This window comes from Pseudopipra pipra, chromosome 18 (genome assembly GCF_036250125.1).
Source record: "Pseudopipra pipra isolate bDixPip1 chromosome 18, bDixPip1.hap1, whole genome shotgun sequence".
Lineage (NCBI taxonomy): Eukaryota > Metazoa > Chordata > Aves > Passeriformes > Pipridae > Pseudopipra > Pseudopipra pipra.
In genome coordinates, this window is record NC_087566.1 from 5236950 (window position 1) to 5262287 (window position 25338).

Here is a 25338-nt window from a genome sequence, read left to right on the forward strand (position 1 = left end):
TCCTACTCTCAGTCTGTTTCTGAGCTTCCTGGAACAGGAGCTGTTGATAGTTACAGCCATATATTTAAATGGCACAACAGAAATAACCCTGTACATGGCACTCATCTGAATCCCTTCATCTTTATGCAATAAACCATATTTCATTTTAACCAACAGCAATCCTACAAATCACACTTATTTCCCACCAAAGTGGGAATAAAAATTTACGTTTCCCCTCAGGCAAATGCATTATTTATTCTCCAAACTTGAATGATTTACAAGCACCTATTGTGACATTCACTATTCAGTTTTTCATAGTCAGAAGCAAGATTATAAAGTTTCAGTATTTTGGATAACAGAACAATGTGATGCTCTGTTGTTTATAATGTTCCAGTAAGCCCTTAGGTACCATCCTCCATCCAATACAATCCCAATGACCTCCCTACCTTTAGTACAGGTTGACACACAGTGAAGAATTGCAGGGTTTATTTTTAAATCCAGTCTCATGGTACAAAATAAACTTCAGCCTGGGAAATCTGGCAGGTGAGAACTTCATGTGCATAGGATGAATTGTTGGTTGTTAATCTCCCAGCTCCAGGTAGTTCTGTGTCCTGCTTTCACACACAGCAGGCGTGGGCCTGGAACACAATTTGCCTTAGGTTGGCTCTAACACCACAGGGAGCAAAGCAATAGAACAGGTCATGTCCTACTGGGTCCCAAATCTTAGTTCTGGGGCCCATTTCATAGTTATATTCGGCACTGCTGGAAATGCACCAAGAAATCTGGTTCAGGGTGAGAACAGCCTGTTCCAAGACAGTTTTTCTCATTTCAACATTTAAAATGCGCTTGAATGTTTGGCTCTGCATCCAAAGCAGAAACTCTTAATACCATCCTAACATTATACAAGTACAAGCCCCATATGACTGTGAGATGTTATGGTAATTTTGGTTACAGAATTGGGCAGTTGAAATGGGAAGAAAAAAATTAAAGAAGCTAATAATGGATGATGGGAAATCTCATGGATTCAAAATGCTGTTACATTAGAAAAGAACTTCAGCTCATGTACTGTAAGGAAACACATCCATCTTCCACCTTCAGGGAACAAGAAAGTATCAGCTTCTGAGAAGAAGTTAAAAATCATATAAATCCAAACTATGTTTAAAAGTGTATTTGACTGAATACAAACGTCAATATCATTTCTGCAAACATCTTCATGCAAATCCCACATGGTCAGGTCAAATAAATAAATAAAATTGGACAATAAATGTGCTTAAAAACTTTGAAAGGTGAATCAACACCAGAAGTTGTTCTGAAATGCAGTGCTGAATTTTCTAGAGGAGCAGCCAAGGGGGGCTGAGGAGTCAAACAAACAGCATCCATCTCAAGAGGGGATTCAGAGTCAAAGCTCAAAGACAATATTCAAACATACATGAAGCAATTATCTATGGTATGTTAATTTCTAGGTCAAATACATATGTACTCCCAGCATTTCACTGGAGTCTTGTAGTAACTGAATCTCTATTCTTCAAGTAGAAAGATGAGACTCTGCCATAGTCCTTTCCATGCATTCTTTCAGCTGACAGGCAGTAACACCAACCTCCAAGATTTTTTCCAAGATGTGCAACATATAATGTTTCTCTCAGGGATGTTGCACATAATTTAAAAGAAAAATCCATAACCAACACTTTCTTAAAAAGGCCTCATGAACTCTCCTCTGACTTGGAGCACTTGGATCTGGTAGTACCAAATCAGAGGTAAAACAATTTGTCTCTCCTTCAGCTATCAGGGAGCCTCCTCCCAAATCACAGGGGTGTAAATCAGTGTAAGCAAACAAATTCCAGGAGCCATTTCAAGGCTCCCCTTCCTAAAGCTGCTCAATAGCAGATGCTTTTACTTAAAGGAACTCATGTCAGAGGATACTCAGCTTATTCAGTACTTATCTTAAAAGGTCCAAAGGAAAATAATTTCGAGGACAAAAGATCTCCCAGCATTGAGGTCAATCCCAGTCCTTCCACTGGTTTCTGCAGACCCAGAGCCCTGTCCAGCATTCACAGAAGCTTCTTACATGAGGCTCTACTTTCTACCTCTTTTTTATATTCTTTTCTGAGGTCCTGTGACTGATCCTTCTTCATGGGCTCTGTGCAGTTCCCCATTCATACTTCACTGTGCTTGTCAGGCAGAAGCAGCCAATATCCAATGCTTTCAAGTGTCACCTCCTGGTCACTCACCCCAGCAATCTACATTGACTTCTCTCTTCTTGACTGCCAGGAGCTAAAAACTGCATGTTCTAAGAGGAAATTATTCACATGCATAAAAGACTGCAGAATCAGGAAGGATAAAGATGAAAGCCAGCTGGCAGACAGCCACTAGTGGGAGAGACATTCTGCTCCCCAAATATGGCTTACAAAAGGAAGAGGAGATTATTAAAGGTATCATTAAATAGATTCGCTGCTCTTTAAGAATGGCAGTTCCTGGTTTTAACTGGAAGGATAAAAATAACATGAAATACTGTATCAGTTACAAAACCAACCAGCTACAGCTTAATTCCGTCCTGAACTGCCTCCCTTCCTAAGGCTAATATTTCTTCTTTATTATACTTCATTTTGTTAAGCAGCTTAGAGCTGCATTTACTTGTTTATGGTTTTTTGGAGTACTGGGGTGATAAAAGGACCTGGATGCTGAAGTAATCCAAGGACATCTTGCCATAGTGATATATAGGTTCTTTGGGAAAACTAATCTAACACAAATCTTGTAGATAGAGAAGCTGCCTTTCAGGGACACAGAAAGAGCAATCACATTTGTAGGCACCCAGCACTGCAGAGCAAGGAATATCACTGTGACCTCTGCTGAGGGACAGAGGCTTCTCCACCACACTGGTGAATATTATGCAGCTTGGAAGACTCTGGGAAATGTGTAGGACCACAAAGAGCTGTCTGTTCTGAGTGAGAGCAATGATTACTTGACATACAACAGATTCTCTCTGGAAGGCCCAGACCATACAGCTGGAAATGAACAGAATTTAGAGGCCAGTTTGGAGCTCTGTAACAAATTCCACAGTCAGAGAATCATTCCATAAGGAATCCATCCCTCCCTCAGGGCAAGATGCACATCCAGGTGTATGATGGAGGCACAGTCAAAGGCAACCCCCCTTCTTCACAGTGCCCCCATCCAGCCCTGTGTGTAGAACTGCAGCTCACCTGGGAAAAGGTGACATTGTCCTCAATGGCACTTTGCAGAAACCTGGTGAACTGAGAAACAGGAACATCAATTTGGCAAAGTATAAATAGCAAGCAGAGCTCCTGCTGCACACTTCAAGTATTAGTTAAAGCTAAGCATTCATCTTTATCTTACTGCTTGAAAATCTTCTTTGCAAACAGCGAAATATCTGGAAATAAAACCGTAGTTATCAGCTTGAAGTACCATTTCCTTCAAAATCAACAGGAAAAGTTTCTCACAAATGGAACAAAGAACTGGAATAGAAAATGGTACATTAAATGTTGTTTTACTTCTCAAAGCCCAAATCCCAGACCTCAACCCTTACATCAATAAAGTAAAACTCAGAAAGTAGTTCCAGCACTAATAGTCACCATATTCAAACTTCTTCAGACTCTTGATCCAAGAGTTGCTTTAGCCCCCTGCACAATGCCTTATGTTCACACACTTGGCCACCAATACTCATGTTTTATTCTGTGTTGAAAGGCTGGAATGACTTAATCCCTCAGGCTCCTAGATTCATGTGATTATGCAAGAAATCCAACTTAAATTAAAAACATATTTTTAGCATGGAGAAGAAAACCTTCAAAATGGGACTGTTAAAGTTGCAAAACTCAAAGTACACATTAAAAGGCACAAAATACACTGCTTATTAATTCAGACTATTCTTAAGGTACTCTCAAGACTGTGGGAGGCAAGCTGGAGCTGTAACTCCTGATACCATGCTGTCATACAATATCTTAAGCAATCTCTATTTGCAGAACTTAGGCAAAACTGTGACAAATTTGCAGAAATCATTAGGGAAAACTAATGCATATACCTTAATAGAAATTACCTGATAGGTACAACAACTGTGTCTTTTCTCTCACCCTCTTGTATATGATGCAAGACCCCAAGGAACACATTTTTTCCCCTACAGAGCTGTTCCATTGCTTTCCACCAACCCCTGCAGATTACCCATTTCAGCAGGTACCAATGCACCACTGTCCCTGCTTCTGGGTCTTTTAAAACCAAGAGTTACTCCAATTTTTACTTTATATTAAAATACAAAGAAAGTGCTCTCTGATCTCATAGAAGAGCTGCAACATAATAGATAAGCCACAGAAACATTTCTGTGAAGCTTTCTGTTTCTGCCTGAGAGTGCCCTGGCACCAGTAGCACACAAGTGCAATAGTCTTGTATTTCTTGAGGATGAATTTTTTATAATCTGAAGTGGAACCCATAGGAATTCCTATCCTTCGAGAATCTGTAGTTTTCTGAAAGATTCTGCTGCTTGATATGTATTTATTTACCCTGAGAAATAAGTTTAACGTAGAACATTAGTGTCCCAGCTAAATTAATAAAACCTACAAGGGACTGCCCGAAGAGCTGCACTCTGAAAGGAGGCAGACATGGGGATGCCTCGTCCTGCAATGGTTAAACACACCCTGAGTGACTGATGGCATATCCTACACAAGGGCTAATGTTTTCTCAAATCCAAATGAAGTCTCATCTTCATCCATGTGAAACTCTGACTTACAGCCTTGGCAGGCCTGTGCACGTCAGGAACTGTATAAAGCTGATGTCTGCATGAGCCAAACAGCTTTGGAGAGAGAAGTTGCTTCAACTGGACCAGAAACATTATGACAGTTCTGAAAATTCCCCTTTTCTCCTCACCTAGATTAATCCAGCCTCTGTTCCAGCTGGTTTCTCATTAATTGGTAGTCTGGGTTTCTTCCCATCACAACTGAACAGACTATATGTTTTCTAATCATTTCACCCATCCCTGACATATCAACACCCAAACAATTCCCCAGCCAAAAGAAAACATTTGACAGATCTTCGCTGCTATGACACTCTAACCTGTCCCTACAGGAAGAGATTAAATTAATCCTGCACAAGCAACAAGATCTGACTATGTTATCAAAAAACTGTGCTATTTCTCTAAATTAGATTATTTCTAATTTATTTTTTCCTCTCATCAATTAACATTATCAGGTTAAAGTTACAGTCATGTGTTCCCAGCTTGGACTTGTGGTTTGCTGCATCTAAGTCAGATTTCACAAGAAGCTGGAGTGTCCAAAAGCCTGGCTGTTTCTCCCTCGATATCCATCAGCTCTATAAAAGATGGCATCTTTCTCTACAAACACCATTTCACAGGGGAAAAGCCACTTACTAAAGCCTTGATGTGACACTCCTCCTGTACCCAAATTTCCCACTGAAGTCTGAGGCCCCACATGATTTAATTTGCAGTTTTTTCAGTATTGCTTTCAGAAAAGAAGGCTGTGTGAGCTCCAGGGACAGCACTGTGAGCACTAGAACCACAGAGTCTGGTTTCTTAAATGTCCCAGGTGTTTAACCTGAACATCAGTACAGGTGCAAGCTGCCACTGGAGTACTTAGAGAGTCTCTTTTCCTCAGTGGATTTTCTGGTACTGAGGGTGGTATTAACTCACTCTACTATGCACAAATTGAGTCATTCACCTTTAGGACAATTGCATGAAATTAATTACCACTGTAGAGTTTGATTGAAACTGTAATGCTGTAGTGATTACACCAAGGTGACAAAATGATGTGAAGTTACATAGGAGAGGTGTTAATATGGCTGGTCAGTCATTTCTTTGTCTGACAGAAACCTCAGGCACAATGAGTGACAAAAACATAAAACAAGCACCAAACCAGATCACTGAACGGAATTTATTCTTTCAGAAAACAGCTCAGTCTCCAGCTCTCTCAGGACTACTTCTCTCAGGAAAAATACACCAACAAAACAAAAAAGCCTTTCTTGTTGCTGTGGCTTAAAGACAACTATAATTTGGGATAAAGTGAAAAAGGAAACCTAAGTAAGTGGCATATCAGCAGGTGATGTAACTTTTCTGGGTCTCCATCTCTCCATCTGCAAAATGGAAAAAAATACATATACAATGCTGATATGCACATTTGAAAATGTTGTATGTAAGAGAGATAATGGACCTATACCATTGATTTCGGTAGGTTCCAGGGCACACCTATAAATATAAATAGACTGTCATTCCACAGTTCTCCTCAGCAGTTCCATTAGTTCTTAAAATAATTTAATGGATTTCTTCCATGCAGTTATTTTCTTGCACAGATTTCACTGAGCCAGCACACTGAGCACCCCCAGAGTTCCGTTTCCACATATTCACCCAATCATCTATTTCTTCTTGCTTTCTTTCTTCACTTCTATCACCCACTGAAAATACATCAGGTTTACTGTTTCCTCACCATCTGGCGCTCATACCTTTAACTTTTATAGCTACATGAACACATTGCAGAAACTTTGCCATAAAGTCCCAGTAGCTTTTTCCGAGCTATAGCAGCTCATTATCCCCACCTGGAGGAGGGACCGACCCCTCGAGGAACGGTGTTCACTCACAGCCAGTCCCCATCTGCAAAGGGACGTTTAAAACACGGCCAGAATCCCACCCAGGACACACACGCGTGTGTATCACAGTTAACGTGGGACATACACACGTCACATCACAGCTAACACAGCTCAAAACATTTCTGTTCAGTCACACTGTCATATGGGTCAATACCAGTTTGCTACATTCAAAATATTGGACATTTATTAAAAAAACCCAAAACCTTCATACATAATATAAAAAAGGAAATTCATAAGCCAATCAATTGTCTGCCAGAATTCCAAATGGGGCTGTGTGAAAAGTAATTCGTCTTTCAGCAGTCAGAACTGGACTGTTCCACTGCCTCTGGGGCTGATGCCTTCCCTGCCCTTACTCACTACTAAAATCAAAACGCAGCTTTGAGATCCTCTTTGGGAAAAGCAGATTGGAGAGGAAGCACATGTCAATACCAAGAAATAATGTACTATGTTTAACTTTGATTCTGTAAACGTTTATGTAAATATTGAATCATTTTAGGCTGGTAAATAATCCTGTTAAACTGGAGGTCTTCACCACTGGGGTCTTCAGCATCCTCCCGAGGGGCAATGGAGGGGCAGGTACAGATCTCTCTGGTGACTACTGACAGGACTAGAGGAAACTGCATGAAGCTGAGGTTTAGATTGGATACGAGGAACAGGTTTGTCACCCAGAGGGTGGTTGGGCACTGAACAAGCTCCGCAGGGCAGCGGTCACAGCATCAAGCCTGACAGAGTTCAAGAGGCATTTGGACAACGCTCTCAGGGACATGGTGGGATTCTTGGGGTGTCCGGCGCGGGGCCAGGACTTAGGCTCGATGGTCCTGGTGGGTCCCTCCCAACTCGGCACATTCTATGACTCTACGAAGGGGCTGAGCCCGGGGCGCTCAGCGCGGCCATGTTGGGGACAGGACGCTGCCCCGTCACCATGGCAACCTCGCGGTGATGTCACCTGCCTGCGCCGTGACGCAAAAGGGGCGCGCGGGCGCCGAGCGCGGGAGGCGGCCGGGGGACAGTGGGCTTCGATCCCGATCCCAGTCCCGATCCCGATCCCGATCCCGCTGCGGCCGCGGCGGGACTGGAGGAGGAGGAATGGCCGGACCGCACCTGCAGCAGCCCAGCTTCCTGCTGGTACGTGTGCCGGGGGCGGGCGGGTGTCCGGTGCCCCTGCGCCACCCCTGTGCGGTCCCGCGGGCCGGGCGGTGGGTTCGGGTGTCGGCTGAAAGGATACCGGGGGAGCGGCCGGGCGGGGCTTTGTTTTTGTTTTACACCATGGCCAAGGTAAGAGTTGTCCCTTCTGATCGAGTTTCCCTCGTGATTTGTAACAGGCCACGCTGAAGGCGGACTGTGTAAACAAACCGTTTGCGCAGCGGTGCCACGACCTGGAGACCGTCATCGAGGAGCTCCCCGCCAAGGTGAGCGGCCGCTGCCTTCTCAGGACCTCCCTGCCCGGCAGGTTTCAGGGGGATTTGGTTTTGTCATATTGCTATTTTCTTTGTCCCTGTTTCTCTTATCAAGATAAGCTGGAATCTGTTCGGAACGGGCTTCCCAGGGCAGTGGTGGAGTCACCGTCCCTGGAGGTGTTTAAGGAAAGACTGGACGTGGCACTGAGTGCCCTGATCTAGTTGACACGGTGGTGTTGGGTCACAGCTTGGACTCGATGATCTCAGAGTTCTTTTCCATCCTCGTTGATTCTGTGATTCTGAGTTTTTAGAACAGTGGAAATCCAGTGTTTCCAAGAGTTAAAAACCTTTTCTAGCCATTAAAAGATTGTTTCAGTTGACTGCACTTCATTAATACCTTTCAGCCTCAGTTTAGGAGGGAAACTAGTTTTTAAAATGTAACAAATAACTGCATGTGGTGCTGAGGAGCATCACAGCAAATTCAGTAGGATCAGAAATCAGGATAGATCTCCCATAATTGCCATACTGCAATGCAATGTTTTGAATGGAAGCTTTGGCCAGTGACAGCCTGGAAACAGTCATAAATAGCTGGCAGACAGTATCTTTATGCATTCTGATATATGCAGCAGAGATTGTCCCTGTGAGGGATCGTGCACATTAACTCCTTGTGTCTGTTTTCCCTAAAGGAACTACATGGCATCTTCCCATGGCTGGTGGAGAGCATTTTTGGTAGCCTGGATGGCATCATCGTGGGCTGGAACCTTCGCTGTTTGCAAGGAAGAACAAATCCTAACGAATACTCTGTGGCTTTGGATTTCCTGGATCCCAGGTAAACTCATTCATTTCAGCACGGATTAAAAAATGAATCATTGAACAAAAAACTAGTGTTTGACCTTTTTTCCACTGTCCATAATTCACAGAAGTGAGACAGGAGAGGGTACTCACCACGGGTTTTCTCTCTGATGCTTGTTTGCAGTGGCCCGATGATGAAGCTGGTTTACAAACTCCAAGCAGAAGAGTACAGATATGATTTCCCAGTCTCTTATCTTCCAGTGAGTAACTGAACACTTTGTAAGAAGAGAAGGTAGTTGTTGTTGCAGCTGTTGAAACTTTGCATGCCTGTGATTCAGTATAGGCCACGGTGTAGCCTCAGTGCTCCAGAGTTAGAGTAGGCCTGTTTCCTTTCCTCCTCTGGAGGAGGAGAGTTCCCAGCCGTAAACTCTGTTGGAGATTGTGGTTGTCAGCAGCTGGATATTTGAGCTGCAATGTGATTCTCACCCTGTCCCCAGAGAAAGCCGTGTGGTTACCAGTAGTTGCAGGACTGAAAATAGTTTTCCAAGCTCGTCACAGAGCAGTGACTTCCCTGGCTAAGCTTTGTACCCACGGGTTTGAAGTCTCACTGCCATCCTGGATGTGAAGTATCACATTTCAAAGAAAGATGTTCATCTGCAGAGTTGTTTCACTATGTTTCTTCCACTGCTACCAGCTGCATGCTGTCTAGGAATTCAGGTAGTTCTACAGTCTTTCACAAAAGGAAACATCATTTAAGTAGATGGTAATTGCTGGTCCACAGCTCAGTTACCAAGACAAAACCATCATCCAAACACCAGTCCTCTGCTGCTCCCACTCCAACTGGAAAAGTCATGGTGAAGGTTTTTTAAAAATATATTGAATTAAAAAAATACTGAATATTCTTTTCAATGAGAAAGTTGAGAGTTCTCTAAAGACTTTGCATTTGCGGAAGGAACTATTGCAGTGCAATAAAATCCCACTGAGCTGAATGTAGAGATCATCCCAGAATGCTGGAATGCAGAGCCTCACTATCTGAAAACATACTCTGCAGTATGCTGAGTAGCCAGATTAATATTTCATTACTCTGTCTTTCAGGGCCCTGTGAAGGCTTCAATACAAGAGCAAGTTCTGCCAGAATGTTCTTTATACCACAACAAAGTCCAGTTTCCTTCATCTGGTGGTTTAGGCTTGAATTTGGCTCTTAGTATCCTTTTAACTGTTGGATATTTACTTCTGTTTAAATATCTAAAATTGAAAGGTCACGAGTGTTTCTGTTGTATATTTATTATGTGTGTGTGGTAAATCATGGTTGTGCTAAAGAGTTTGGGCTAATTAGAAATATTTAGATAACGATGAAAAATAAAGTTGTCCTCTTCTTGTAAACCCTTGTTGGGGGAATTTCTGGCCTCAATCAAGTCAACAACAAATTCCTAGTGTTTTCAGTTGAGCCTGTATTTCACAATTTTTGTTTTTGTAACTACTCACAGTTTATGCAATGTGGTAGGAAAAGGGCATGTTCACTTTGCAGCCAGCAGACTTGTCGGAAGCACTGTAGCTGTGCTGGTTTCAGTTTGAGATAGTCAAATGTGCTAAAAGTAATGCAAACACACCTTGTCACACAGAGAACACCTCAACTGCCAAAGTTTGAGTCAGCTGGAAAGCAAGAAAGCAAAGCTGAATTTGCTGTTAAGCTCTAGCAAGGTAATTTAGTATTGACAAAATAAAAACTTAATGACTGTTTAGCATCCCCCAGTATCTAATAGTTGTGCCTGTTTTTTATTATCTGATCCTTGACTCTGTTCTTCCAGACCCCTTTGAATATTACATGTTTTACTTTGCAATTAGTTTGATTACACAGAAGGTAAGTACCTGTAGCAATTTTTCCCTTAAAAGAGTATTAGCCTTTCTTCACAGTGCTACAAGAGCTTCCTGAGGTGCTTGAAGCTAAATTAGCAGCAGTTTTATCTGTTCTTTTGGAATTTGTTACTGCTTTGGTTCAGTTGATGATCCAAGATAATAAACAAAACACCCACCTTAGATACACCAGTAAGCACTCTGTCCAACCAACAAGGAGCAGGCAGTGGATTCCAAGTGGTTTTCCTACCCCTGTGTCAGATCAGACCTTCTGTACAGTCATAACCATGGCTTGGTGCTGTGTGTGTGGTTATTTGGTTCCTCTGCCTGTTGTTACCTGTGCTAGATATCTCTGCTCTCTTCTACTTGGTTACATTCACTGCCACAGCAACAGTTGTCTTACAGCTCCTCGCTTTACCTTTACTCAGAAGTGTCTTTGCTGTCAATTCACCCTTTACAACCTCAGGGCTCCTGCTTATTCCTGCTGAATGTGTCTGGCTGTGCAGCATCACTCCCCAGCCCTGGGCAGGCCACAGTGTATAACCCCCAGCATTCCCTGCCTCTGTTACAGAACTCGCCTGTCACCCACCACGTCAGCCCTTCCAACAGTGCTTATTTCATCCTGGTGGACACGTACCTGAAGTGTTTCCTGCCCACAGAAGGAAGTGTCCTTCCTCCACCTTCTTCAAATCCTGGGGGAGCCATCCCTTCCCCGACTCCCAGGTAATGACTGCAGTGCCAGAGGCAGACTGTGGGAACAGGGCATACAAAATATGGCTGATTGAGCAAGATCTCTGCGAAGTAGAAAGCACCTCCACGCTTAGATGTGCATGTACTTATTATATAATTACAAAATGCAATAGTGACCTAGTGTTTTAGTTAATAGTTGAAGTGATTAGTAATTACAGTGAGCTGCAGGATTTTGAAACGTGTAATCAGCTAGGCAGTTTAAAAGACTGTTTTACAGTTTACAGGCTGGTGATTAAAAGCAGTGGTACATTCTCCTGCACTGAGGCTTACTTACTTGAGTATTTCCATTCATTTTTCCTGGCAGGTCTCCAGCAGTGCCCTTCTCTTCCTATGGCATGCACCACACCAGCCTGCTGAAACGCCACATTGCACACCAGCCCTCTGTGAACGCTGACCCGGCTTCCCAGGAGATCTGGAGATCAGAAACACTGCTTCAGGTAAGCTGGATTTCTTGCTGCTGACTGAGGGACCTCTTCTTTTTAAACCAGAGACAGTTAACTCCATTTTGCTCTAGCTTGTTTTTGGAATTGAGCAGCACAGCTGTTGCTTTCTGTTAGCAAAACAAAGAACCACTGTAAAACAGTTAAGTTGTAGCTTGGAAAGGCACTTACTCTTTTTATTTTTAGACTGGGTTACTAATTACTGATCTCAAGCATTTGAGTAATTTTTTCTCATAAAGTTTCTACACCTGATGTTTCTCTTTTTTTGATCTCGCATCAATTTATTCAAAGGCTGAGCGCAGAGAAGTTGGTTCTGCTCACCATCAAGGGGAGGGAAAGGAAAATCTGGACTTAAGAGTTGTTCTGAAACAAGTTCCTATCATGTTGCTGAACTGACTACTTGCCTGGCAGGTGCAAGGGTTTGCCATCCAAGTCATTGACACGATAACCTGAAACATCTCTGAATAGGTGCCTGTCTATTTACCAGCTTAGTTTTCAAATTACATGCTATGGTCTTCCTTATGCCTATCTTGTGACTGGCAGCCCTGGATTATTTCTTTTTCCCTAGCTGAGAAAATACTTGTTTTGCAGATCTTTGTTGAAATGTGGCTTCATCATTATTCACTGGAAATGTATCAGAAAATGCAGTCCCCTCACGTCAAGGTAATAGTTTGTACTTTATTCATGAACATCACCTGGTGGTTGAACTCTTATCTTGGGGTGAATCTTCTGTTCTGTTCTGTGGAGAATTTTTTTTGTATATTGGTCCAAAGGAAAGAAATAACTTACCAGAATATCTACATGAGTGTGTCAGAATTGCTAATTCACTTACGAAGAATGTTGTGAATAAGTGTGTCATTCAGATTTGCCTTCATTGCAGAAGTTGTGTTGGTTTTTGTTTGGTTGTTTTTTTCGTACAAGATGAGTTTGTGGGATGGTCACAACAATCTGAACACCAATAATCAAAGTACTAATGGTGGAGCAGATACCACTATAAAACCATTGTGTTAAATGTCACTGGGGCAACACGGCTGCTAAAAATATCTAAAATTGATTTCCAGCAGAGATAGCAACTGTTACTGAAATACCAATTAGTAATTTCTGAGATCTGTAACCATTTTTTAGCATAAATCAAAATTTAAAAAAAAAAAAATCTTACTAAACTGTCCTTCAGTGTTAAGCAAAGAAGCCACTTTTGTTGTTTCTTATTCCAAAATATGCTTTTCACCATAATGGTGTGAGAAGCAGTTCTACAGCTACAGAGAGTTCAGAATATCTGACAAGCTCTTGCACAGATAATACACTATTATAAGCAGTTTGTGGTGGCCTGTTCAGTAACAAACTACTGCATGTAAGAAGTAAGTGAGTGTTGGGGAGGCCAAGATCAAGGCATTATAAATGTAAAGGGAATTTGAAGGAGAAAATGTTGATCCTCTGAATTCCCTCTGGGTCGCAGTGGGACTTTCATGGAAGGGGAGAGAAATATAAAAACTACTCAGGATTTATTCCTGTGTGAAAGAGCAACATGAGAGTTGATTGACTGAGAAATTCTAATCCTTCACTCCACAGGATATGAAATAAAACACATCTGTATTTTGCTAGGGAAAAACATTGGAGAGCTGAAGTGTGATGGGTTTTGTCTTTTATTCTTGAGGTCAAAATGCAAACTCAGTAATGTTGCAAAGTCTCCACTTGGGACTCCCAGCAGCATGGCTGTGCACCTGTGATGGAAAGGCTTTGCTTGAAGTACCTTTGGTCTGTCTGTCTGTCCAGTCTCTGTGCATCAAGCGCTGTGCTTAGGCCAGAAATGACGATTGCTTTAAACTTCTCTCCTCTGTTCACCCTCTGTATTTCAGATGCTCTCTTCTAGCACTAGGGAGCAGCAGTTGCAGACAATGACTCCACGTTATGGTGGAGTAGGGTCTAGGTAGAGCTTACAGTTCTCTGAAATCAGCACTTCAGGATCCTCCACAAGGTGTGTTGAGCCACAGCTTGAGGCCATAACTCCCTGACGTTACTTTAGTTTCATCTTTGATGGGAAGTAACCATAAACATGTAAAATAGGAAGTCTTCGCTCTTTAGGGGGTGGAACATTGGAATGGGGGACTGGAATTCCCCATGACATCCATACATGGATGAAGGATCTGCCCTGCAGGACTGAGGAAAGGTGCCAGATCAGCTGGGGACAGGGCTGTTCATAAGCCTATGGTATTTAAACTAAGCTTTTTAGATTGTCTCAGGGTGGGCTGAAGAAGAACAATCTGCCTCACAGTTCCTCAAGTGAGGAAGCAGAATATCCAGAAATGTAAGTTTTATTATAACACAAGTGTTAAAGGCCTTGACTTGAAACCCATGATCGCCCTAAACTCATTCATAAAATTATTAATAATTACGCAGGTTCACTTGATTCCCATTTAACCTTCTGTGTGCGTGAAAGGAGGGGTAATTAGTGACTCCTCATCCCTGGATCTAGACCTGTTTGACCATCAGTCATTTGAAATGGCTACATATCTGTATTGGAAGGTGGGATGAGGTTCTGCAGAACTTGCTCTTTCTTTGTCCAGCAGCCAGATTTGTTTGCTTTGATGGGCCAAGACAGATCCCAGATAAGTAACTTTCCTGTGAAGTAGAATCATAGATTTTTCCTTAAACCTTGTTAATGGCATCACAGACTTCCCATTACAAGTAGAAGGCAGTGGCATGGGAATAAACAGTAAATAATTTCTTTTGACAAGATATACTGTGTTACAGCTTTGAATTCTTTCTGGGTCTGCTGTGAACCTGAGGTTGAAGCAATTTGCTCTGCTGAGTGTCACTGTTTCCCCCTTTAATTCCACTATTTCCCAATTCTTTTGTCTGTTTGCTTTTTCCTTCTCTAATGATCCAGAGTCCAAGTGTGCAGCATCTCTTTTCCTATCCCCTTCTGCTGGAATCACAATAAACCCTTAGAAAAAGTAGTTTGACAAAACTTTATGTGATGCTTCCTGAACCTTCCAATGCCAGGTGCTCAGCCCCCAGCACTGCATGTGGAACACCCATTGGACTACAGGGTCTTGCAGATTCCTGTGGCAGGGGAGTCAATAATGAAGCAGAGAAACTGCCTGAGGTGTTGCAATAACAATCCTACCACTCTTAAGAGTGTAAAACCAAAAGATGCCAAACTGACACTGGAGGAAGTTGGGTAGAGGCTGTTTAAAGACAGCAGAGGTGTGATCTGGAGAGTTAGTTTAGATGCCTGACAGTAGTCATTGGGATTTGTGTAGTGTACATTTTTTGTTTTATGTTTTTTCATTAATTTCATACATGTGTGTCACTGTCGCTACAGTATCCTCTTCATCACATTGTCAGAAAAATACTCTTTACCTGCTTATTCCAGAAGGGATCTGCCATAACACACTTCAGTGTTATGGCAATGTGCCTTTTGCACCAGCACATAACACTGTGTTAGGTGTGTCTTTTGCCTTTTTATACACGGGATGTTTCCCTATTAGTGAAAGTAATTCCCTCTTTTGAGAAAATTCACAAGACCTGAACCCTTTCCAAATGGCCTTTAAGTAGAGAGAACACAGAGGGTCTCTCTGAACTGGAAACTTCAAACTGAGTTTCTCCCCTGTATACAAACCAGCAGCACAGAAAGTTTTCAAAATAGACTTTAAAAAAGCCTGCAAAATATTGCTCTGTTTTACTTCATTTTTAACAAATGCACACTGCAACAGTGTGTTGCTGCAGTGCAGTTAACTTCTGAAATGGGAGTTTATTTGGCAAAAGCTGCATATCCCCTACCAGTGCTTGCTCTAAGGGTAGCAGAGAACAGCCACTTTTCTGACACCTGTTCCCATTTGTATTTCCAAGTTGACAAAGGGTATGAAATACTGTGGAATCAGTCTACTGACCACCACAAAGAAGAGGATACTGTGGCTGCAGTTGTTACTGTGATATGTTGTCCCTGACTGTATTCGTGATGTTCATTTTTTCCCCCCACCCTTCTTCCTTGGGATCATTCTCACTTTTTTTTTCTCTTGCTCTCTTCTCTCCTTTTTTCCCTCCCCCCTTCCTTTTTGTTTCTGTTGTCTCAGCTGGAGGTTCTCCACTACCGACTCAGTATCTCCAGTAAACACCACGGTAGTCCTGCCCAATCCAGCTACCAGGCCCTCCACGCATACCAAGTATTATCATCTTTTCATTTTGTTTCCTTATTAAAAATCTCGTTCCATCATATAATCTGCGAAGTGTATTGGTGCTGGCTGTACAGCAGCTTTTCCTGCCAGCAGCGTGACAGCTCGATTGAGATCACTGCACTGAGATTTACTAAACTTTTCAGTGCAACAGATACCGAGAGGTATTAGCAAAGGTCATGGAGAAAATAGTTAAAATGTAGCATATTATAAGGACTAATTGGGAACTCCGTTTCTAGAGATGCATTCTCGTAATGCAGTTTAGAAAGACTTATCAGCTATGCTGATGTTTCTTCACCAATGGCAGATTTCTGTCCCTCACTAGTCATTTAAGCAAACCTTGCATGGAAGAAAAGATCAGAATTTGCATGGTTGGCACCCAAATTAAGGTAGGTAACATCTAGGGCTTTTTAGCCAATGAAATGTCATTGGATAATACTAAATTTGTAGTGGCAGTGTGAACCTGGCTGTCCACTTTTGCAAAAGCACAAGTGGTACATTTGCAGATTGTTCAGGAAATGTGCATGCAAAAACATTCCTGTTGGAACAGATTGCTGATTCCTCTTTCCCTACTTCAGCCTTTACTCATTGGGTCTTCATTTTGGGAATGGGGAGGGCTAAGCTTATATACTATAAAGCTCTTTAGCACTACATTGCATTTCCCTGCTCTTTAATCCTTTTTTCTTTTTCCATTAAGTACTGCTTAGAAAGGAACACAGAACATACTACTTGAAATCTCTTTATTATGTTTATCTAATTACTGTGTTAAGAATTAAGAATGGCATACATCCATCCTGTAAGATAGGGTTTGACAACAAAAACACTTGTGGGGAAAAACAGTTTTTAAACCAGTGATGTTCATAATGGTGCTGATCCAGGCTAAGAGGAAATTATGAGAATTTCCAAGGGGAAAAACTACTGACATCACTCAAAAGGATGTATTGAAATAGCGGTGGTTTTGAAAATTCAAAAGGTGCCTTCAAGGGGAGCATAAGATTTTTTTAAATTACACCCTTTCAAGGCCTATAGCAGAGTACTCAGCCTCTCCAATGCTTCTGGAGATCCTGATCCAAACTCCTAGGACCATGTAACCCCTCAGAGCTCTACCCTCTGACATAAACTCTCCTCAGGACTGTAGAAAACATGCCAACATAAGCAGGAGCTGTCAAAACCACAAGACCAGCCTTCATTAGGACTAGTACCCATTTGTCCTTCTTGTAGAAGAGTCTCAGATCTGACTGTACCACATGACTGTATCTATCATCAAGCCTTGAATCTTCTCCTGGAGTGAATCTCAGAGTATATTAAAAGTCTTAAGAGACTGTAAAAACTCATCTGCTTTGCCTCAGGCATTGCAGAGAAATGACACAGACACACACAGACCCCTCCACGCCCCCAGCACTGGAAATACTGTTGAGTGGATTTAAGTGGAAGCTTTTTGTATAAAAATGCCTGCCAGACCCTCAGAGTTACATTCAGTGTCTTACCTTAGCATGGCTGCACCTGCCATCCTGGAAACATCTTGCAGCTCTTGTGTAATACACTCTCCCAGGACTTCCCATTATACTTGCAGCTGTAGCTTTTGTTTCTTCTCAACTTCTGTGAAAATTAGAATACAAATGGCTATCTCAAAAATCTGCCTTCAGTGGTGGATTGAAATCAGTTCACTGCTCTTAAAGCAGATCACAGTAGCAAAGGAGTTTGTGCTTAGTCCCCAGGTTTGGCAGCAGACCAGCTCTGGTGCTGGGCACGCAGAACCAGCTCTGCTTGACCTCATTCACCTCCCTGCTCTGCCATACACTCACTCGTTCCTTAATAACATCACTGTGGCTCACCCTCACTCCTTGTGCTACTCCCAGCCCTAAGGATGCTAGAACCAACAGGATCACACAGGACTCCAAGCAGTTCTTATTCTTACCATTACTCTGTCTAGGATTATTCTCTCTTATAAGGCAGAGGAAGGAAAACTCAGTAAAGCCAGCCCTGAGCATAAACAAAGGACCTGCTGTGCTGTCTGCAGCAATGAACTTATAACCATAATGAAAGGCTGAATATTCTTTTTTCAGAAAGGGGTAAGTTGAAATCTACAAGTTATTCTGTTCTTTAATTCTAGTCCAAAATTCAGTGCATTAGGGTACTGTAGATACCTTTTCTTACAATCAAAATATGTTGCTGTTTCTTAGTGAACTGATGGCAGAAGATTGATACAGCTTGTCCTGGGGAGCAAGCCTGCCCAAAATCAGGTGGCACCAAACTATGGTGAAGAACCTAGAAGGAAAAGAGCATTTCTTGTATTTTGAGCTCAGAATATAATTTTCCTGAATTATTTCCTGGACATTTAACATATGACACTTATTAATTTCCTCTCTTTTGCTTTGAATCTAGGAGTCATTTAAGCCCACTGAAGAGCATGTGCTAGTGGTAAGACTGCTTGTGAAACACCTGCATGCTTTCAGCAACAGCCTGAAACCAGAGCCCCTCTCCCCTTCAGCCCACTCCCACACAGCCAGTCCACTGGAGGAGTTTAAAAGGTAGGTACATGAGCAGCCTGTCTCTGAAATGTATAGGGCTTCTCCCTGAAAAGCTCAGCTTTCACCGAGAGGTTGTTTTGATCTTTAGATACAGAAGTACATTATTAAAAGTAAAAAAGTAATGGATTATATTTCTCACTCCCACGAGGGGGGTGCAGCCTCAGCAGCAGCTATGACACACTAGTCTATATCCTGGCATAAGTCAGAGAAAAGAAGTGCTCCAGAGGATTCTTGCCAAGGTTAGTTTTGCATCTGCTGTTTATGAATTTGAGTTGAAACTCAGTGGCCAGAAGTAGCCTCAGTTAAGAAAGAACAAGTTTTGGTCAGTCCTTTCTGAATTTGCAGTTGTGGCAATGTGTTGGGTTGTTGGTGGGTTAGGTGGTTTTGTTTTTAAAATTTGCTGCTGGTCTGTACATGTGACTGTCTTTGAATCTGTTTGCAGGGTTGTAATTCCTCGATTTGTCCAGGAGAAGCTTTACATCTTTCTACAACACTGTTTTGGCCACTGGCCTCTGGATGCCTCCTTCAGAGCAGTATGTACCTGCTTCCCATTTTAAGTCTGTACTTAACAGAACTGGTTATTAGTTATTGCCATTTAGCACCTATTGGTCTCTAAATCTCTCTTTTCTAGAGCAGTGGAATTCTTTATCTAACATGCACATTTAATATTATACAAAGAGTACCAATTAGACATAAGAAGGAAGCTGAATAGATCTTGGTGAGAATTACTACAAATTGTTGGCTGATTTTCCTGACAGTGAAAATGGCTGTTGATTGGGCAAAAAAAAGTAGGTGTTACTCTTAAAATAGATACTAAGAAATTAGGACCTGTATGAATGTATCTAATCTAATACAATAGGTCATAAACAAAAGTAATATGATAGTCATTTGCAATAGATACTGCAAATACTACCTCCTGCAAGCAGGAAAAGAAATATATCAGGCCTTGATTCTTCCTAATTAATGTAGAAGTTTAAAAGTGCAGAATGTAACAGGGCTACATCTTGCCCACTGGACTTAAAATAAGCTGTATTGCAGTGTTTGAGGTGCATGTGTAAGGCAGAATGTGAGAAGAAATATTTACAGTGGCCACGGCAAATCTAGTCTTGACTTCAGTGCAGTCAGGACCCTGCTGTTTCCTCAGGGTGGTGGGTACATCTGTGCAGAAGACAAAAGCTGAAATTATATTAATGTAGCATCTTGTTTACTTACTTCAGTAGGTTCAGTGAACACTATCAGAGCTGTTAAATGCACCTTAAATGTAGCCACAACTAAGGGTTTTTTTTTGTTTGAGTGCCATCTCATTTGGCCATTACAGAAGATCCAGGTTGGTCCTAAGAACATACACTTTTTCCAGTTCTTTTTCAAAGGTTCTACTTTTCTTTCTACTAGAAAGGTTCTACTTTTTTTTCTTTTTCTACTAGAGAAAGATTTATTCCTAAAAACTTTTAGGTGTCATTAAGGTAATAGTCACTAATTTAAAAAGAAACAAACAAAAATCCCTTTCTTGTCTTCCCTTCCAAAAAAGTATTGATACTCCTGTGGTTTTATGTGTGATTTTGCTTAGGTTCTTGAGATGTGGCTGAGTTACTTGCAGCCTTGGAGATACGCTCCCGAAAAGTCGCCGCAGAGCGCGGAGCCTTTGCCTCGCAGCGTGTCGGAGAAATGGTAAGGAGGAAAGCAGCTGTGAGGAATCTGAGCCAACCTCAAGGTTGTGCAGATCCCGAGTAAAACAGCAGTATTTCAAAAACTGCCCATCAGCCTGAATTAACTTCCTGTACAAGAGTAGAGATGGCTTTTTAGAACGCAAGGTTTTGTTTTGAGAATATTCTTTTGTCTCAGTGCAAATTGACAGAGTAAAACATTCCCTTAATGGCTCGTTTGGCAGAAGACAAAATAACAGTTATTTAAATAGCTGTACTCACAACTCCTGTACTCACTTTGACAGGGCTGCCTTCATTCAAGAAAACCTACTCATGTATACCAAGCTGTTTGTAGGATTTCTGAACAGAGCTCTTCGAACAGACTTGGTCAGCCCCAAAAATGCCCTCATGGTGTTCCGAGTAGCTAAGGTCTTTGCTCAGCCCAACCTAGCTGAAATGATCCTGAAAGGTAAAAGGATATTTTGACATCTTATGCTGTCTCAGTCCTGTCTTAGTCTTTCTTCACAATAGCTACATCTTACCTCAGAAGCACTGAGGTGAATAGGCTTCTCTCTCATTTTGAATGCTATTTTGCCATTCAAAAGTCTGTGTGTCTTCCCTAATGTTTGTCATATTGGTTTGAATGTCTGTAGTCCTTTTCTAACCACCATCATTTAGATTTGATTCCACATTTGTTCCTTAAAGAACACAATTACAATAGGCAGTTTTTCTTACACTTGTCTTACTTGATTATTTACCTCAGGATTAAAACTTCTTATATCTCTGAAGGTCTCTATACTTAGCAAAAGAGCTAATCAGCTAGTCATGCATGCACTTCAGGATAATTAGGATAGAGTAAATTGGGGAGAGGCAAGATTTGACAAGTATCAGTGTCTGAAATGTCATGATTCTCCTCTGCCTTTGCTGAAAAACGTTACAGGCTTAAAATGCTGCCTGTATGGTCTGCACTAAATGCACTCTGACATTTTTTCCTGTGGGCAGAGAGAACGAAATAAAAAAGGGTAATTAAGGCCTCTTTCCCCCTAGAACCATCTGTCTATCTAAAAGCAGCTTTAAGACAGCTAGACCTTCCCCAGGCAAAAACAGTATTATGTAACCATCTTCACTGCTTATCTCAAATTCCAGGAGAACAGTTATTCCTGGAGCCAGAACTTGTTATTCCCCACCGTCAGCACCGACTTTTTATGAGCCCCACACTTGGTGGGAGTTTTTTGTCATCACGGTCTCCAGCTGTTACAGATGCCTCATTTAAGGTGAAGAGTCATGTTTACAGCCTGGAAGGACAGGACTTCCAGTATAAACAGATGTTTGGCACAGAAGTCAGGAATTTGGTAAGCAACGAGCTTCTTGTCACCTGCCTTTCTACATGGACAGGTGTTTTCTCAGTGCTGAGCATCCATGTTATGAGAAGTTAGGAGTGGAAAACTTCACACCCTGCATTACTGTATAATTTGGTTTGCTCACAGTGACTTCTGGAACCTGAGGGGTTTCAATCCAGCACAGCTGTAAAAATCTGCTTGCTCTTTGCTAAATAAGAAGTCAATGTAACAGCTTGCTGCCTTGGAGTAGCATATGGTGGGTGGTTCCTCTCAAACATTCTTACTGTGAACTTCTGATTCAGAAGTTGATCAGAACTTGATCAGAACCTATCAGCAAGTCAGATAAAAATAGCAGGAGGAAATCTAAGCAGCACTCGGGTTTTAAAATGCTTCAACATCAAAGAACTACCTTCTCCCTATGGGAAATGCAACTAATAGTCAGCACAAGTCCATATAAGCTGAGGGGGTGAATTTGCTGGGATTGCTCTCACTGCCAGCTATCAAGGCCCAGTTTTATCTCTGTATTGATGCTCAGTCCCACACAATTTTGTTCTGGTTTTTTTTGTTTGTTTGTTTTAGGTGTTAAAACTGGCTCAGTTAATTTGTCAGGCACAGCAGACAGCAAAATCCATATCAGACCATTCTGCAGAGACAATGGCTACCCAGTCCTTCTTTTCATGGTTTAGATTTACACCATCTGACATGAATGGTTCCTACACAGGCAATGACCTTGATGAAATTGGGCAAGACAGCATCAAAAAAACAGATGAATATTTAGAGAAGGCACTGGAATACTTGTGCCAAATCTTTAAGGTACGTAACATCTTTCTAAGAACTTGTACAGTGTGAACAAGAGTCAGGATTCCTCAAATGTATGTCTGTGTTTCTTGTTCTTTGTGGGGTCACAAAGCCATTCAGAGGCTCTGCTGGCAAATTTTGTTGTTAAAGTCTTCTAGACTCTTGACTTCACCTGACCATCTCAAAACCCTGTATTAGCTCCTCTGAATTTCTAAATATCAAGCCTGCTTTGTTTCAAGTGGCCACTCTTTTGGACTGTATGGTTTATACCAAACCTGTTCCTTTACTTGGCCCTGTCCTCACGTTTAAAAACAGGCAAGGCTCTTTTAAAAACAGTCCAGTGTCTTCCAAATGTAGAGCTCTAGAAGTTGAACAAATACCTGCAGCTATGGATGAACAGTTAAGAGAACAGATGAATTTCTCTGCAGCCATACTCCCTTACACAGCATTGACCTAGGAGACAGCTGCTTGGTACTCCTTGAGAGCTAAGGGACATACAAACCAGAACACCTTTCCTGGGTTAACCTGGAGACTTTTATCTCCTTTTAATGTCTAACCAAGGTGCTATTAAGCAGTTCTTGGTATCTGAGCGGGCTTTCAAGGACTTCCAGTGCTAATGAGTTTGTGAAGTGAGAAATAAATGAAACAGGGGGTAGATGAAACACCTGCTTTAGAACTGTGTTATTCTTGAGTAGCTGAGTGAAGCCCAGCTGACCCAGATGATGATGAAGTGTGGGACAGCTCAAGACGAGAATGGAAAAAAACAACTTCCAGACTGCATTGAAACCGAGAACGGCCTCATTCTCACACCCCTTGGCAGGTACCAGGTGAGAGAAAAAACATTCCATATCACCCCCTCAGTTCCTCTTGAAAACACAAGTTGCCCTTCTGCAGTGAAAAAAAAAAAAACACAACTTACCTGGGGGTAAGAGATGTGCCAGCTTAAAGGTGTCCAAGATCAGGTGTTTGTTTTCCCCCTCCTAGATCATAAATGGCCTGCGCCGGTTTGAGGTGCAGTACCAGGGAGATGCTGAGCTCCAGCCCATCCGCAGCTACGAGAACGCCACCCTTGTCCGCCTCCTGTTCCGCCTGTCCTCGGTGCTGAACGAAAGGGTAGGGACAGCACTGCCTCCTTCTGTGTTTTCCCTTGCAAATTTGTTATTGAAGTATTCTTCATGGTTGATGAACAGTGGAGTATTCAGAATGACTGTTTCTCAAACAGGAAAAGCAAATTCTTTCCTTCCTATAGGTATGACAAACACAAGGCCAAGTCTGCACTAAAGCAGTTCTGCTGTTTAAAGTGCATTTTGATGACCCCTATTTCCTATAATCCTCATCCTATAAATAAAATAGGTTAAATAAATTACACTTACTTTATGACAGCAGTTGCATTACAGCACTAATGTCTTAATGTTTCTTACCTCAGTTTGCTGATCAGATGGAAGTGCTTTGCTCCAGGGAAGATTTTGTTGGCAGACTTTGTCGCTATCATCTCATCAACCCCCACCTCGTACAGAAAATCAGGTATAGTCCCATGGTGAGGGACAGAACGAGCCAGAACTGGGGACCAAGGATCAGTCTGAGGTTTTTGGCCAGCTACAGGACTCTAATTTCTTTGCTGATGATCTACTTCCTTGCATCCTGGTTTTACATTGGGCCAGTGGGCTGCACATTCATTATCCTAATTGGGTATTTTCTTTATGCTGTTATAATGACTTTTTTCTTTGAAGGATGGAAACCACATGAACACTAGTTTCCTTCTCCTGGCTTACACTTATAAAAATAAATGTTGTAAGGATGAGCCTGGGATTCAATGAGTAAAATGTTTTAATTATATCAGATCTTACTAAGGTATTTTTTAATACTAAAGTTAACTGAGTTTTATAAACAATGATGTGGTCTGGTGGAGATAATCAATGTAAATTTTATTTTTATAAAAGTATTCCTAGAGAATCTAGTGAATGAGTTGTTTGGTTTTTTTGAGGGGGGGAAGAATGAGCCATCAGTATTTATAAAACTGAAATAAACCATGCCATATAGAGAAATACTTTTGATTCAGCAATAACTGCTTTCAAGCCTCCTACACTGTTCTAAAGCAAGAATTGACTGTAGGACCTCCAAAGCATGCTTACAAAAGGTAACAGAAATAGCAGTGCACACAGAAATTTATAGGAAGTTGCATAGATATTAAAAAACGAAAACACAGAAGATGGGACAAAGCAGCAAGAGTGGCATCTCATAGCCCAGTGCTGGGCTTAAGCCTCCTGGTGCCTGCCTGAGGCCTCCCCAGCCCTGGCAGGTTTATGTCCTCTACCTCCATAAACCACTTCATGTTGTTTGCATGTCTTCTGGAGCCACTGTGCTCACTGGGCACTTGCTTAGAAAAACAGAAATTACTGCTCTGTTTCCCCTCTAACCTTACTGCAACTCTAACCTGGTAGTTTTTGGCAACAGATAGGAACATTCCTCTCTTGGAGATCAACAAATACTTTGTTGTCCGTTTCACCTGACATGAAAAGGGCAAGAAATACCCTTTTGTTAAATCACTGCTTAAGGAATCCATTGGTTCCCATGTCAGGCAGCTCTGCAGCATTACTCCTGTAAAATATTAAGGACTGCACACAGCAGTGACATAAGGAGAGAAAACATTTACTGAAAACACGAGAGCACCCACACACATGAGTGCACTGTAACATTCACAGCAGCATCTGACTCCAGCTCTCAAACACCCTTGGAGCTCAGCTCCCTCCCTGCCCAGCAGGGTGTGGGTCTCATTAACAAAGTGGCACAACTCAGGGTACTACATAAAACCCACATGTTTTCAGAGTCTACTTGGTGATTTCAAAACATCCTCATCCAAAGATCAGCTTCCAAAGGCAACTCAGTCAGGAAAATACCAAAAAATACCAACCATCTTGTGCTCACTAAAAAATACGCCACATTAATGCACCCAGGAAAGAGGCTAATCAAAGCAAAATGAGGTTCAGTAAGAAAAACACCTATAAGCTAAATGTAAATAAACATCCAAAATGATGCTGTAGG

General features: G+C 41.9%; 1 protein-coding gene and 1 long non-coding RNA gene across 4 annotated transcripts; one reads left to right on the forward strand and one right to left on the reverse strand.

Moving 5' to 3' along the window:
- Positions 1-7024: 7024 nt before the first annotated feature.
- Positions 7025-11753, reverse strand: LOC135423994 (uncharacterized). Its single transcript, XR_010435054.1, has 2 exons — positions 11644-11753; positions 7025-11368 (listed from the first exon to the last, which is right to left on the reverse strand). It is a non-coding gene; the product is annotated as an uncharacterized LOC135423994 (long non-coding RNA).
- On the forward strand, positions 7537-24253 carry SMPD4 (sphingomyelin phosphodiesterase 4). 3 transcript variants are annotated; one of them, XM_064674734.1, is made up of 19 exons: positions 7537-7701; positions 7899-7985; positions 8660-8802; positions 8950-9025; positions 9861-9969; positions 10574-10626; positions 11191-11342; positions 11674-11806; positions 12401-12472; positions 15886-15975; positions 18370-18515; positions 18958-19048; positions 20083-20183; positions 20464-20627; positions 21305-21510; positions 22078-22311; positions 22992-23123; positions 23281-23409; positions 23723-24253. In XM_064674734.1, exons 1-19 carry the CDS (start codon positions 7663-7665, stop codon positions 24047-24049), a joined length of 2484 nt encoding a protein of 827 aa, XP_064530804.1. In that variant the 5' UTR covers positions 7537-7662; the 3' UTR covers positions 24050-24253. The 3 variants fall into 3 exon arrangements, with proteins under 3 accessions (XP_064530804.1, XP_064530805.1, XP_064530806.1); XM_064674735.1 differs by lacking the exon at positions 15886-15975; XM_064674736.1 differs by lacking the exons at positions 12401-12472; positions 15886-15975.
- The last annotated feature ends 1085 nt before the right edge of the window (positions 24254-25338 follow it).